Source organism: Trichosurus vulpecula, chromosome 4 (genome assembly GCF_011100635.1).
Source record: "Trichosurus vulpecula isolate mTriVul1 chromosome 4, mTriVul1.pri, whole genome shotgun sequence".
NCBI lineage: Eukaryota > Metazoa > Chordata > Mammalia > Diprotodontia > Phalangeridae > Trichosurus > Trichosurus vulpecula.
The window spans coordinates 440,021,068-440,036,494 of NC_050576.1; the positions used below are offsets into that span (position 1 = coordinate 440,021,068).

General features: G+C 49.8%; 1 protein-coding gene across 1 annotated transcript; it reads right to left on the reverse strand.

The window, feature by feature from the left end:
- Nucleotides 1-931: 931 nt before the first annotated feature.
- Nucleotides 932-5,930, reverse strand: APOD (apolipoprotein D). Its single transcript, XM_036757221.1, has 5 exons — nucleotides 5,873-5,930; nucleotides 4,696-4,837; nucleotides 3,072-3,193; nucleotides 2,418-2,506; nucleotides 932-1,503 (listed from the first exon to the last, which is right to left on the reverse strand). Exons 2-5 carry the CDS (start codon nucleotides 4,813-4,815, stop codon nucleotides 1,268-1,270), a joined length of 567 nt encoding a protein of 188 aa, XP_036613116.1. The 5' UTR covers nucleotides 4,816-4,837; nucleotides 5,873-5,930; the 3' UTR covers nucleotides 932-1,267.
- Nucleotides 5,931-15,427: the final 9,497 nt, after the last annotated feature.

Here is a 15,427-nt window from a genome sequence, read left to right on the forward strand (position 1 = left end):
CTGGCACTTGGTAGCACCATTTTTGTATGTGTCATGGCAGCCTGGCCAAAGGAACTTCATCCTCAGAGCACAGAGAGCATGCTCTGCCTTTGGCTAGCATGCTGGAGGGCCTGCTCAGCCCTGTCTGTTCCCTACTCACAGCCTTATTGAGAATGTCCTTGATTCATGTATGTGAATGACTCATAAAAAGATGGGAAAGCAGGCCCTAGGTGGGTAACTGTGGATGGTCCCTGGACACTTGACATTAATAAGATCCAAGTTGGGTCCCTCTCCATCTTCAGTGTCCCTCCTCCTTCAGACACTTTGAAAAGGGGCCCCTCCACAACCGCCCTCTCATCCCTCTGGCAGCATCTTCTCTGAAGAACTTTGGTCCAGGTGCTTGGGCTTCCCTAACATGGCTTCTTTAGTGTTATTAGGCCCAGAGATGGGGCTTTGGTGAAGAAAAGTGTGGTGTAATGGTTTGTGCAAAAACTTCCCAGGGGATGGGAGAGGGGTCAAGGATGACTCTGAGTCTGTGAGCTTGGGTCACTGAGAGCAGGGTGGTGCCCTCTACAGAACTAGGGGCGTTTGGAGCAGGCAAAGGAAAACTTATTGGGAGCTCTGCTTTAGAAGAAGAGCTAACCTCTCCAAAGCACATCATGTGTGCAAAGACCCTGAGTCCCTGGAGCCCTCAGGATGCTGCTGGGAGGTGGCAACCATGACAGGAATGGGTGTGCCCATTTTACAAATCAGGAGGCTGCCGCTCCCAAAACTGAGTGGCACACTCAGAAGTGGAAAGAGCCAGGTCTTCCTAACTCTACCATCTTGGTCTCTATCCTCGTCACTGCTCATATGAAGACTGAGTCGCCTGAGGGTCAGGGTACAATGGGCTGTGCAGAGGAGGCCACAGAGAACATGCTTCCCGCAGTAGACACCCCAAGGAACAGGCAGATTAAGCTGAACCTGGATATTTTATTGTGAAGCCTTGCTGAGCCATCACAAGGCAGGCCTGGGCCTCTTCTTCAAGGAGGCCAGGGTCTTGCCTGTGCTTGGAGCTGATTTGACGCCTGTGTGCTGGGGGAGGTTAGTGGTGAAGGGGAGCCAGGTTCCTGGGCCATCTGTCCTGAAGCTCTCCTCCCCCGCCCCCTCCCCATGGGATCTTCGTCTCCCCACAAAGGGCCTGCCTTGGCAGCCAGTGGGGATCCAGGCACTATCTTCCATGATGCTGTTTTCTCTACAAGGAGTAAAGCAAGAGGCAGGGTGTGGGCTGTGCCTGGAAGGCTTTCTGCTAGAGGAACTCAGGACAGTTCATGTGGTCAGTGGGCACCATCTTCTCAATATCGATCCCATTGGCAGTGAGGATGCCCTTCAGCTGGTCCACCACAGCCTGTGGGAGGTATGGGCGCCTTGCCAGAATCCAGGCATAGTCCACATGGAAGAGCCAGATGAAAGTGGTGCAGGAATACACGAGGGCATAGTTCTCATAATCCGTGGCCAGGACCCAGTAGGGAGCAGTGGGCATCACTATGAGATCAAGCAGGATGGTGGTAGTGTGAGCACTAGTCCTGGACAGGAGCCAGACAGGCAACTGCTCATGGCACCCTCCCCCTGGGGTCTTTGCTACTGTGGCCAATCCCAGGGCTTAGCATCTCTGCCCTCTGCTCATCAGGAAGGCCTCGGAAGCCCTGGCTGAGAGAAGCTACTAAAAGGCCAGACTTTGCTCCCATAGAGGCCCCTTCCCTGGCTTCCCAAGGCCAAGTTCCCAGGGCACTCCAGGCTATGTCACAGCAGCCCCAGCCCTGATGCCCATTTCTCAGGATGGTGCAGAGATTTGCATGGATGACAGGCCAAACCCAAGCGCCACTTCCCCAGAAGAACAAAGAGCTGAACCCAATAAAAAGTTTTCAAGGTGTGGGCTTCTAGCCACCAAAAGCAGCCTTTATCTGCTTGTTAAAATAAAAGCTGGGTTCATAAATAAATGAGAGTGAGTCATTCAGAAACGGGAGACTCAGAGAGGGCTGAAGGACCTAGCTCAGAGTGGAGGGTGGGGGAGGCCAGGCCCCACTGAGTGACTGCCGCCTCTCTCTGACCAAAGCCCTTCTCTGCTCCCTTAAACATCTGTGTGGCGCCCCCCAGCCCCATCCACAATGGCCTCCTGCTTCAGGTGGCCAGACATCTGGGCCAGGCCTTGCAAGACAGGTCCTCCCCCTCCCTGCCCTCCCACGGTGCCTGCTCCCAGGCCCACTGGAGGCTGGGGAGGAAATGGCAGAGACAGATTTCAGCAGCTGGCCCTCTCCCAAACTCCACCACCTAGCCTGGAGGTGTGGACTACCCCAAGGGCCCTTGGAGGGATGACCAGCACTCCCTGGGCATTAGTTCAATGTGCCCTTCATTCCCTCCCTCCCTCTGTCTTTTCTTTCAGGACAGGCTCTACTTACACCAGAAGAACTTGACTCCCAATTTGGCGGGCTCTGTGAGGTTGGCCTGGGTGGCCTCCCCTTCCACTTGGTTCACACTCCCATCTGGTCTGCAAGGGGGCAGAAGGCACTTAGAAGACTGGATCCCTCTCCTTCCTGCTTGCTCACCATGCCAGCAGACCCCTGTGGGCTAGGTTTCCCACAGGTGCTTCCTACCCTGCTCCTAGCAGGAACCAAGGGCAGCCCCATGGCCTGGCAGGCCTTCCTGAACCCACCCCAGCTTCTTCCTGTCCAGCTGCTTCTTGTCTCTTCCTCCTGGATGCCTTCGCTCCATTCCCCAAAGTGGGACATTGTGGAGCTTTCCCAAGACAAAGCGGCTTTTCCCTCAACTGCCCAACAGCTTCTCAGTGGAGGCTCTTGGTATACAGCAGGTGCTTAATAAATGTGGGGATAACCTCAGTTGATTGTCCTGGGTCCCTCAGAACAAGAGCCCAACAAATGTGTTTTCCCTTGATCTGGGGTACACAGAGTTTAGTCACAATCAGCAACGAACCCAGTGGCCTTTTCCAGCCAAACGAGCCGCCTAGCCCTGCCTGCATGGGTGGTTGGCCCAGGCTCCCCAGGGATGCTGGGAGGGTTAGTGCTGGGCCCAGACTGGCCGGTGTGGTCACTTACCGAATCTCCTGATTGAGCACTTTGATCTTCCCGTTTTCTTTCAAGGAATAATTGGCCTGGATACAGCTTCCCTTCTCAAAACTGACTGCGATCTTTTCAATCTCGTACCACCTTCCGAGATACTGGAGAGGCAAGATTGGCGAGATTGTCAGGGTTGCTTCGGGGGCTATTTGCAAAGCCTGGCATTGGTGCTTAGCCAATCAGGACCCTCTAGTCCCAGAGAGGACAAGGCCGAAGCTCATAGAAGGTAAAAAAGGGAGGGGATGTGGAGGGACTGCCGCTGGATTATTGGTCACCAGAGCCTCAGGGACCTGGGGGATTTGGAGATGCTGTGGGATAATGACTGGGCTGTGGGGAATGCGGTTGTCTGGGTGGCTTTTCCTATCGCTTTATGGTCTGGGGGCTTCAGGGCCAGCCTTGAGATCATTCCTCCAAGAACATGGGATTTGTACATTTAATTAAGTGTGCTGCCCCCAGGTGGGGGCAAGGAGGCCTTAGTCTCCAGGTGAAAATTGAGATAGTGAAAATAAATGGTGGGCCCATTTAGCTCTGGAAGGTCCGTGGTAGATTAGTCTAAATTCTCCATTTTACCGATGCCTGAATCAAGGCCCAGAGAGCTCGGTGATTTGCCCAGGACTCCAAAGATAGCAAGCAGTGGCGCTGGGGCCTGGACTCGGGGCCTCGGATTCCAAATGCAGCACGTCTGAAGGCCCCGACTTTGCTTGAGATTCAAATGCGGTTCTCCACTCAAGCCTCGGTTTCCCCTGCACCAAGCATCTTGTTCCCTCGTCAAAGAGTCAGCTCTATCAAGAAGCTGAATCCCATAAGAGTTCCTCACTAGATTCTTACGGTAGCAGGGCTTTGGCTGCCTGGCCTCAGCAGCCCCTCCAGCCCTGAGATTTGTGAATACGTAAACTCGGGGCATTGGAGCGAATTTGTCACCAGATAGAGAGGTTCAAAGCTCATGCTCCAGCTGGCTCTGATCTCGCCCTCAGCACTGGACTCCCTTCTTGTCAGAGCCTTATGAGTCTGCCCTGTGCCAGTGGACACACACCCCATCTGAGCCTGAGGGAACAGGATTCTTCCAGCAGCTGGAAAGGGACTGGGAGGAGGGTTGGCTCTAATTCCACACGCCCTGCCTGTCTTCGATTGAATTTTTGTGGGACTCTGTTACTCCAGAATAGGAGCCTGTTTAGAGGAAAGTGATTTTCTTGGAGGTTTCCGTTACCTTTTCTAGGAGGATCTGAAATCCTTGAATGCAAAAGGTAATAATGTAAGTGCCAATGGGAAGAAATGGGGGTGGGGGGAGGGAGAGCTGGGGAAAGGAGAAGCCCCCAGGAAAGGCTCCTGCAGGGTGCTCATGAGTGGGCCAGGTACTCCTACTCAGAAGGAGAAGGCAGGGAGGGACTAAGTCCATGTGTCCGTGAAGGACAAGCGAGCCCCAGCCCTGGGAAGCCACAGATTCCCCAAAGGGGGGGAGGGAGGCCAGGTTCTAGTGATCTTATATTGCCTCGGTACCCAGTCCTTGCACCCCAGATTTGAGGCAGGCTTGTGCCAGGAAGGCACTCTCCTGGCAGCTTGCCCCACAAAGGAGTGAGGGCTGCTGGGCCACAAATCCTCCTACCTTATGCGTATTAAAGTTCTCCTGGACAGGGGGCTGAGGACACCACCCCAGGTGGACCCCTTGGCCATCAGCCACACTGGAGAGGCCCACGAGGACAGAGAGAAGCAGCAGCATCACCATCCTGGTTCGGTACTGTCCAGGGCTGAGGAGAAAACGCACAAGCAGTGAGCCAGTTTGCACCTGCTACGGAGGGGAGGGGAGGGGAGGGGAGGGGAGAAACGAGGCCTTAGTCTAGAGGAGGGACAGAAACACAACCCCCTTCGCCTGCTGCCTGCCTGTCTCCCTCCCCCTCGAGGGCCGGATGCCTTTGACTCCCCTCTCTACCAGCAAGGTCCCAGAGTTGGCATGGACCTTGTAAACAGGTGGCTGAGCCTGAGGGCGCTCTCTGGGACTGGGGATGCTTTTATCATGGCGGGAGTGTGGTGTGGATGCATGTGTCATCAGAGAATAATCTATGGATGTCAGAGCATGGACCAGATGATCTCCAAAGACTCTGCTAGGTGCCCTCCCCCAGAACCTCGAGCGATGGGTATTTCTGTGGAATCACTGGCCCACCCAGAGGCAGAGTGGCCAAGTGGAGAGAGTCCAGTCAGGACAGATGGCCACTTCCTAGCTGTGAGGTCATTCTGAGCCTCAGGGTTCCTACCTGCAAAGTGGCCTTAATCAGATCCGTAAAGTGCTTTGCAAAAAGGCCAGGTCTCCGGAAGCGTCCCTGTCCCGGTCAGTGTCTTCGCAGCACCCCACCCTCATTTCTCCTCTTTTCCAGGATGAACATGCCCCCCAAGGTCATGGATGCCCCATCCCAGGCACCCTCCCTTGGACACTTTCTAACCCATCGATATTCACTCCAACTGGTGAGGCCCTGAGCGGAATCCAGTGCTCCAGGCCTTCCCCAGGCACAGGTCATGTGTTTTGGCCCGGAGCAGAGTACAGCGCTGGGGCTGGGGTGGGGGCGGGGTGGTCTCTGAAAGCTCTGGCCACTCTGCCCCCTTTAAGCAGTCAATCAACATTTATTAAATGCCTGCTGTATGCCAGGCATGGGTGTACAAAAAGAGACAAAAGACAGCCCCAGCCCTGACTGAGCTCATGGGGAGACAACAAGCAAATGCATCTCTACAGAAAAGGCACCTCAGTTTCTCCTACTACTGGCTTGTTGACCCCATTCACAAAAGCATACCTTTGCTGTGATCTGCAGGCTGGTCCGGGAGGGCACTGGCCAAGTGCTCAGGGTGGAGAAGCTGGTCCCAGGGCCAGCTGTGCTCTGGTCCTTTTATAAGCTCTGCCAGATCCCCCCCCCCAAGTCCTCTGGCTCCCCCGGTCAGATCTGTGTGTGCCCAAGAACAGGGGCTTTCTTCTAGCTCCCCCTTTTCATTCTCACAGCTGTTTCTGGGAGGGAAAACAAAGGGCTGCTCTGTGGGTCCCTCTGGCGACAGGCCCTCCCATTTCATTCTCACAATATGAGGCCTCGGGCTGGACTCCAGATCTCTGGACTGTGATGTAGGATGACCTCATTGTTTTCAGACACCTGGTATTTGTTTTTCACTTTTGCTCTATTCCTAAGAACTAGGAACCCGGCATCATGGGACAGTGAAGAGATGATGCTGATGCTTGCTGTGCAGACAAAAACTTGAATCTACAAGGGGGACTTCCTATGCCACCCTGGAAAAAGTCAAGCCACTTCCTCTCTGCGTCCAGGGGGGATTTGATGAAGACCCTCGTGCTTTGGGGGCGGGGGGTCGTGCAGGAGGTGGCAAGATAGGCAGCAGACAAGAGCCCAGTTAGATGGATTTTCAAATGGGTCATATAATTAGTAATAATTAATGGGTCTCCATCACCTTAGAAGTAGGGTCTTCAGTGAAGTGCCATGGGGATCTGTCTTTGGCCTTATACTGCTTAACATTTAATCAGTCATGTGGCTAAAGACCCAGACTACGTACTTACCAGAGCTGGAGGGGCTAGCTAAGCCAGAGGAAGAGAGACTCGCCTGGGGATGCTGGATGGATGACAGCCAAAGGAGATGCAAGGTGACATCCATGTCTCCACTGCGGATGAAGACTTACAGAGTATTTTCTATCCATTTTCTCACTGTAGCCTTACAATAACCTCACACTTACACGTATCAGAATCACCACTTTACAGAAGGAGAAATTGAGGCTGAGAGGGCCTAGTAACTGCTGTCAGAGACAACATTCGAACCAAGGGCTTTCTGCCCCTGAGAACCGGACACTATCCACTAGGCTTTCTTGCTCCCTCGTGGAGCACCCAGAAGCTGAAGAGGAGCAGCTCATCTGAAAACAATCTGGCTGTCAGAGTGGGCTGCAAGCTCAGGACTCAGGAGTGGGATGTGGCCTCTGACCATCTAGGCTGCATTTAGTGAGGCAGCCCAGTGCCCAGGGCTAAGATGGTGCCCATCCTTCCATTCCCCCTCTGGTCAGGTCACAGCAAGAGAATCATGGTCAGTCTGAGCGCCACATGGGAAGGACATGAGGAGCTAAAGAGTGTCCAGGGGAGGGTAACCAGCATGGTAGAGGGCCTTGAGTTCCTGTGGAAGGAGAAACTGCTGGGGGACCTTAGGAACTAGGGTTGCAGATTGGTAGTCACAGGGAGCTGAGTTCGAATTCAGCCTCAAACACTTCCTAGCTGTGTGACCCTGGGCTGATGACTTTACCTCTGCCTTCGTTTACTCGTCTGTCAAATGGGCCTCTGCCTGCCAAAGTGTCTGTGAGGACCACAGGGGGTGACGTTTGTGAAATGCTTTGCAGACCTGAGCTCTCTCTCTCTCTCTCTCTGTCTCTGTCTCTCCCTCCCTCCCCCCTTCCCCTCTCTCTCCGTGTAAATATGTATTGGCTGCTATCCTCCTCCTCCTCTTCTTCCTCTCTTCATCATCATCATTACCTGGTTTCACGCCTCGGCTCGGACCACGGGCTTGCTGTGGGCGGCTGAGCATTCCCTTCCCTCTCTGGGCGTCCGTAACACAGACGAAATCATCCCGGGGGCGCTTGGGAGCTGTGACCTCCTGAGACTCCAGGTGAGGGCGGATGGGTTGAAGGACCTGGGGGGACAAGGGGAAGGAGAGAAGACTTGGGGCTTCGCCTGGTGCCGGCGGGGACATAGAGGCGCTTCCTAAATGCTTCTTGGTTGAGTGACGTGTGACAGCTGTTTCCCACATGTGAAGGGCGGTCTGGTAGAAGAAGAAGTACATTCCCCTGCTGAGCCCCGCAGGTAGCAGCAAAGGGGAGGGTCGCTTCTACCGCTGCTTTGCTCCGCTGTGGGGGCTTCCCTCAGCAGAGGTCTTCAAGCACCAATTGAGTTGTTTAGGTTTGTTTGTTTTTTTCAAGAAAACAATCAGGATTTAGCCTACATCTTCAGATTTATTTTTTTGAATTTTTTTCTTAATAGTATTTTATTTTTCCAATTACACGTAAAGATAGTTTTCAACATTCATTTCTATAAAATGTTGAGTTCCAAATTTTCCTCTTTCCCTTCCTCCCCTCCTCCCTCCCCAAGAAAGCAAGCAATCTGATATAGGTCATACAGTCATATTAAACATATTTCCACCTTAGTCACATTGTGAAAGAAGAATCAGAATGAAAGAGAAAAACCATGAGAAAGAAAAAAACAAAAAGCAACCAAAAAGTGCAAACAGTCTGCTTCGATCTGCGTTCAGACCCCAAGGTTCTTTCTCTGGATGTGGTTGGCATTTCCCATCACCAGTCTTTTGGAATTGTTCCAAGTACCAATTGTTACGAGGGATTTTGTTCCCAGAGGAGTTGGACCAGGAGGGACCTTCCCTAGCTCTGGTGATTCTGAAAAGGGCCGGATAATGGGTGGGGTGGGGTAAGGAGGGAAGAGGCTGAGAAAAGGCCGGATCCAAAGCAGGATCGCTGGAGATCCGGGAGGCAAATTCAGGTGGGGCTCTTCCCTCTGAGATCCTGCTTCCGGGCCTAACCCACCCCACCTTCCTGAAGTGACCTCATAGTACTTAGGATTGACTGTAAGTGTTGTCCCTCCCACCTAACCCTAACCCTCCCACCTCTGTACCCCACTACAGAGTCAGCTCCTGACATCCTGCCTGAGTGCACAACCTGTCTCACCTTTTCTCCTTGTATCCCCAGAACAGGTTGTGACACAGGAGGTCCTAAATCAATGCTGGTAGAATCGAACTAATCTGAATTGACTTGATCAGACTCTAATAAATGTTGGCTGACTGACTGAAGAAAGGAGCCTGATGGAGGGAGGGGCAAAGGATGGAGGCGTCTGGGCTTGGCTTGGCTCAGCCTTCCAGGCTCCAGGCATTAAGGAGGCTGAAACATGAGCCACAGAACTGGCTACAGCTGCCCAGTTCTGGGACCTTGGAGCCTGGGTCACCTGTTGTGCTGACAGGCTTAAAGCCTTTCCAGCAATTTCCTTATCAGCCATCCCTGCCTGGTTTGGGGGGGGGGGGGTCTCTACCAGTAATGGGTCTGGCCAACTAGTGAAGCTCCTGCTCAGAGTTCCCTTTTTTCAATACATCCTACTTTCCCCTCCTTTCCTCCTCCTTGGGAGGACCCTCCCAAATTCTTAACAGTAAGGGTGGTCCAAAAGTGGAAGGAGCTGCCTCAGTAGGTAATGAGCTCCTCCCCTGGAGGCTCCCAATGGGAGTCAACTTCTTGGGGTTTGGGAGAGCCATTTGTTAAATGTTCAGTGGGAGCATTTGCACCTCAGAAATCAGCAAACACTATAAGTCAGAGTCTGATTTCTTATTTTGTTGATTGTCTAGACTTAAAGTATTGGAGAAAATATTGGTAATGCAGATTAAAGTTAAAAGTATGCTGTGAGATTCTTTGGAAGGCAGGTTGTTAAACACTTATCAACACACCCCCAGCTCCTCCCCACTAGAGGCAAGTCAGTGAATCAGACCACAAGCCTTCATTCTGTGCCTGCTCACAGCTCAGAAGAGTGTGCTGAGGGTGGCAGCCCGTGAAGAGCCATCTGCTTCTTTACCCAGAGACATCCTGGTAGATGGGAGCCAGGTGGGGGGTGCTTTAAATGCCAAACTAGAAGCAATAGGGAGCCACTGAATGCATGAGGAGGGGAGGAAGAGAAAGATTCCCCCTCCTACAGTAAAGGCCCAGTTGAGATGACATAACAAATTATTTCTGGAAGTGACCTGTTGTGCTGCCCCAAATGCAGCCCCAAATCAGGTTAACCACATTGCACAGCTAACTCCTACAGAGCTTGTGGTCCATTAAAACTCCCAGATCTTTTTCAGATGAACTGCTAGCCAGCCATGCCTCCTCCATATTGTGCTTGTAAGGTTGTTTTTTTTGAACCCGGGGTAAGATTTTCCCATTTTCTCCTACCAATTTTAGTTTTACTAGACCTGGTTCAATTTTCTATCCATTCAAGATCTTTTTGGATCCTGATTGTCATTCACTATGCTAGTTATCCTTCCCACATCACTGAAACCTGCAAATTTGATAAGCAGGCATGGGTGGACCAAGCCAATATAACAAAAATTAAATTCTACCTAAATTAATCTATTTATTCAGTGCCTCACCAATCAAACTACCAAAAATTAATTTATAGAGCTAGAAAAAATAATAACAAAATTCATCTGGAAGAACAAAAGGTCCACAATATCTAGAAAATCTGAAAAAAAGTGTGAAGGAAGGTGGCCTAGCCATACCAGATCTCACACTGTGTTATAAAGCAGTAATTATCAAAACAATCTGGTGCTAGCTAAGAAATGGAATGGTGGATTAGTGGAATAGATCAGGTGCCCAATACATTGTAGTAAAGGAGCCTAGTAATTTAGTGTTTGATAAACACAAAGATCTGAGCTTTGGAGACAAAAACTCATTATTTGACAAAAACTGCTGGGAAAACTAGAAAACAGTATGGCAGAAACTAGGTATAGACCAACGTCTCATGTTATATACCAAGACAAGGTCAAAATAGGATAATACCGTAAGCAAATTAGGAGAGCATGGAATAGTCAGATCTTATGGATAAGAGAAGAATTTAGGACCCAACAAGAACATTACAAATGGAAAATGGATAATTTTGATGATGTAAAATTTAAAATTTTTTGCACAAACAAAATTAGGAAGAAAGTTGGGAACCTTTTTTTACAGCAAGTACCTCTGATAAAAGCCTTATTCCTCAAATATATACAGAACTGAATCAAATTTATAAGAATACAAGTCATTCCCTAATTGATAAACGGCTAAAGGATAGGAACAGGCAATTTTCAGACAAAGAAATCAAAGCTATCTATAGTCATATTGAAAAAAGCTCCAAATCACTATTGGTTAGAGAAATTCAAATTAAAACAACTCTGAGGTACCACCTCATACTTGTCAGAGTGGCTAATGTGACAAAACAGGAAAATGTTGGATGTTGGAAGGGATGTGGGAAAACTGGGACACTAATGCTCTGTTGGTGGAGTTGTGAACTGATCCAACCATTCTGGAGGGCCATTTAGAACTATACCCAAAGCTCTATAAAATCATGCACACCCTTGGATCCAGCAATACTAGGTCAACATCAAAAAAAACAAGGAAGAACCTATTGGTACAAAATTTTTTCAAAAATATTTATAGCAGCTCTTTTTGTGGGAACTAAGAATTGAAAATTGATACCCATCAATTAGGGAATGGCTGAATAAGTTGTGGTATATGATTGTAATGGAATATTATTGTACTGTAAGAAATGACATGCAAGATGATTTCAGAAACCCTGGAAAGACTTACATGAATTGATGCAGGGTGAAGTGAGCAGAACCAGGAGAACACTGTACACAGTAACAGCAATACTGTATGATGATCAAATGTGAATGACTCAGCTATTCTCAGCAATACAGTGATCCAAGATAATCCCAAAGGACTCAGGAAAAAGATATCTACCTCCAGAGAAAGAACTGGTATCTGAATACAGTTCAAAGCATGCTATTTTTCACTTTCTTGGTTTTTCTGTTTGAATTTTCTTGCACAAAATGACTAATATAGAAATGTTTCACATGATTGCACATGTAAAACCTATATCAGATTGCTTACCATCTCAGGTACAGTGGAGGGGAGGGGAGAGAGCTCTAAACTTAAAAAATGTTAAAAATTGTTTTTATGTGTAATTGAGGAAAAATAAAATATTATTTAAGAAAGAAATAAAAAAGATGAGCAGACCATCTCTGCTTTCACGAGGGACACTGATACAAATGTTCCACAGCATGGGGCCATGCTCAGATTCCCGACCTTTATCCAGTGTTTCACAGAGCTGTCCCAACCCTTTTCTCAAACCTCATTCTCCATCTTTGAACTGTGGATCACTGCCTCCTCCTTGATACTCCCCTCTCTTGGTTTTCAGGACATGTCTCTCTCTCTCCCGGTTTTTCTCCTCGCTCTCTGATCATTCCTCTTTCTCCTGTGCTGGATTCTCCTCCAGATCACACGCTCTAACCATGGGTGTCCCTCTGGGTCTATCCTGGGCCCTCTTCTCTACTCCATCTACACGCCTTCAGTTGGTGACCTCCTCAAGGATTTAATGACCATCTCTGTGCTGATGGTTCTCAAATCTGCCTATCTCGCTGCCAACCTTCATTCTTTCATCTCCAACTGCCTTTCAGACATCTCCAACTGGATGTCCAGTAGACATCTTAACCTCAAAATGTTCAAAAGAAGATTCATGGTCTTTCCCCCAAACCCTCCCCTTCTCCTACTTTCTCAGACCCTCAGGCTCTCCCAACCTGGGAGTCTTCCTGGACTTACTCTGTCTCAACCCCGGGGTCCAAGTTGTGGTCAAAGCTGATCAATGTCACCTGTGCAACGCTTCTTGTTGATTTCACCTGTGCAGCATTTATCGGGTTCACCTTTGGAGCATTTCTTGTCAATTGCACCTCAGCAGCGTCTCCCCTCAATTTCATGTTAGGTTCACTTTAGCAACCCTGGTGCAGACCCTCATCACCTTATACCTGGACTGTTGCAATAGCTGTTCCGGGGGTGGGGGATGGGGGGGGGAGTTGTCTGCCTGTCTCAGGTCTCTCCGCATGCCAGTCCATCTTTCATTCAGCCACTAAGGTGATATTCTTACATTCCTACATGGGTCTGATTATGTCACTATCTTGCTCAATAAATTCCAGGGGTTCCCTCTGACCTCCAGGATCAAGTAGAAAATGCCCAGTTTGGCCTGCGAAGTCCTTCATAGCCTGCCCCCTTCCTTTCCCATCTCCTTATACCTTACTCCCCCCACATACTCTTTGATCCAGTGCCCCTGATCGCTTGACTGCCCCTCAAAGACCCTCCATCTCTGGGCTCTGGACATTCTCTCTGGCCATGTCCCTGTCTGGAATGTTCTCCCTCCTTCTCTCCGAATACTGACCTCTCTGGATTCCTTTCCCAACTAAAATTCCATTTTCTACAGGAAGCCTGTTAATTATTTCCAATTTATCCTATCCATAGCTTGCTTTATATATATTTGTTTGCTTGTTGTCTTCTCCATTAGATTTGAGGGAAAGGACTGTCTTGTGCCTCTTTTTATATCCCTATCACTTAGAGTATTGCCTGGCATATAGTAGGGGCTTAATAAATGTTACTGACTGACTGTACAGTTTTCAACACTCTTGAAGAGGATTGAATTATGCGAGAAAGGAGTCAGGAGAGCTGGGTTCTAATCTTGCCTCTGCTTCTTAGGAGCTGTGTGAACATGGGCAAGTCACTTTGTCTCTGTGATCCACAGAAGGGAGCGAATACCTGGGAAGAATATCCAGTGTTATCTCAAGGAAGCACTTTTAAGACCTTGGATCACCCCAGGAATCTGTGCTATTTTCATTATTTATAGCAGCCTTGCATGGAGCCTTGCACTGAGATAATGCTGAATGAAGAATGAATGGAGAGAGAACTGTCACAGGTAGAGGCCAATCCCACGAAGGTCCAGAAGGGGCCTCACCACCATGCAGAAAGGACTGGGTTAGCAATCTGCCCTTTGGAAATTCATCTTCCCATTCAAACTGAACCAAACCACAATCTGTCAGGCTGCTGCTGCCGTGGTCATGCTCTTAGATTTCTCAGAGAATGGCCCAGTGTGCAGGGGCATCCCGGGCATGGCGCATCCCTCACAGGGCCCCAGTGTCTGCATCCTCAGGGGCCCTCAAAGAGCTCTCAGTTCTCCTGGACAAAAGAGAACCTGCTGATCAGGAGGGACGAGGCTTCAGCAGCTTCCGTGGGGGCCCCTCCATCCCTCAGCCTCTGGAGAAGGCACTTTTATTTTCAAAGTCGAGACATGTGGGGCCCTTTGTTGGCCGGCAGAACAATAGAGGCCAGAGATGGTTCAGTGGTCTCTGGACCGGCAAGGGATCTAAGGCCAGAGGCCCTCCAAGAGGGGCCTGTAGGAGCTGAACTCCTGTGGGTCACAGCCCCAGAGCAGGGAGGGAGGGATGCTTAAGGCTTGGTCCCATTATGTTGCTGGGGAGACAAAATGAAGGAAAGCAGCATCGGATACTGAGAGAACCAAAAGGGACTCAGAAGCCATCTAGTCTTCCCTACACCCACCCTCACTTTATAGATGTGAAAACTGAGGTGGAGGGGAGTAGATCTGGAGTGAAAGGAACCTCAGAGACCATCTTTGTAAACCTGAAGGCACTGTATAAATGTGCCCTGTCCAATACCCCCACCTCCGCTTTACAGATGAGGAAGCAGAAGCACAGAGAGGTCACAGATGGACATGGAGCTGGAAGGACCTCAGAAGACAGCTAGTCTGTGCCTTCATTTTCAAATGAGGAAACTGAGACCAGGTAGGTAACCATGTCCCATGCTCCAGGCCACACAGGTTAGAGTGGCAGAGGTGAATCCAAACCCAAATCTGGTCCTGCCCCTGAGGTCCTCAGGCAGAACCAGGGGCTGAGCCAGTGCCATCTGACTAGCCTCAGTGCTCTGCCCCCATGGTGCTTCGTCATCCTCTTGGGAGCTAAAGACTGGAAGCTAGAGAGGGAGACAGAGAAGGGGAGGCTGCAGAGATATACGGCTTGTTTCTCCGGGGGAGGGGGAGTCCCTGGACCAAAGAGAAGACCTCTGAGACTAAGTATGAGTTGGAGCCATGGTGAGAAACAACACAGAGTAGGGTGAGGAGCAGCAAACTCTCTCTTGGCTTTCCTGTGGACTGATAAGATCCAGGGGCTCTAAGTGCTTTTCTCCATTATGGGCTGGGGAGGAGAGGGGATCTCTGTTTAGGGTAGTACTTTAAACATGGGTGACTCCATAGATCCCTGAGAGGCAGGGCTCAACAGAAAGTTGATTTAATCTCAAGCAATCATGAGTTCTTTCCCTTTTTAGGGGTACCTCAACCTCAGGGTAAGACTCTAAGTCCTGATCACCATTAAAAATGCCCAGGGGAGTGGGACAGATCAGAGGGGGTAGGAGAGTTGTCTTGCCAATTTCTGTGTTTGAGTGTTGAATTCTTTGCATTTTAGATTGGACTAAATAAAGCCTGTCCTATATTTAATGCTCTGTCAGCCCGAGTGCTTGAACGGGAACTGAGGGCTACTTTTTTGTTTTAGAAATCCAGACATGAGTCAAATTCTAATGCTCCCAAAAGAAACCTTGGTTAGAGGCGAAATGAGTCCCAAGAAATGTCCACATTTTCAGCTCCTTCAAGGCATTTCACAGCACCTAGTGCAGTGCTTTCCAAGTGAGGGGCTCGTTGAGCCAGAATACCCAGAAAGCCCAAGACTTGAGCACAGTAGTCCAGATTCTGAGCTTCA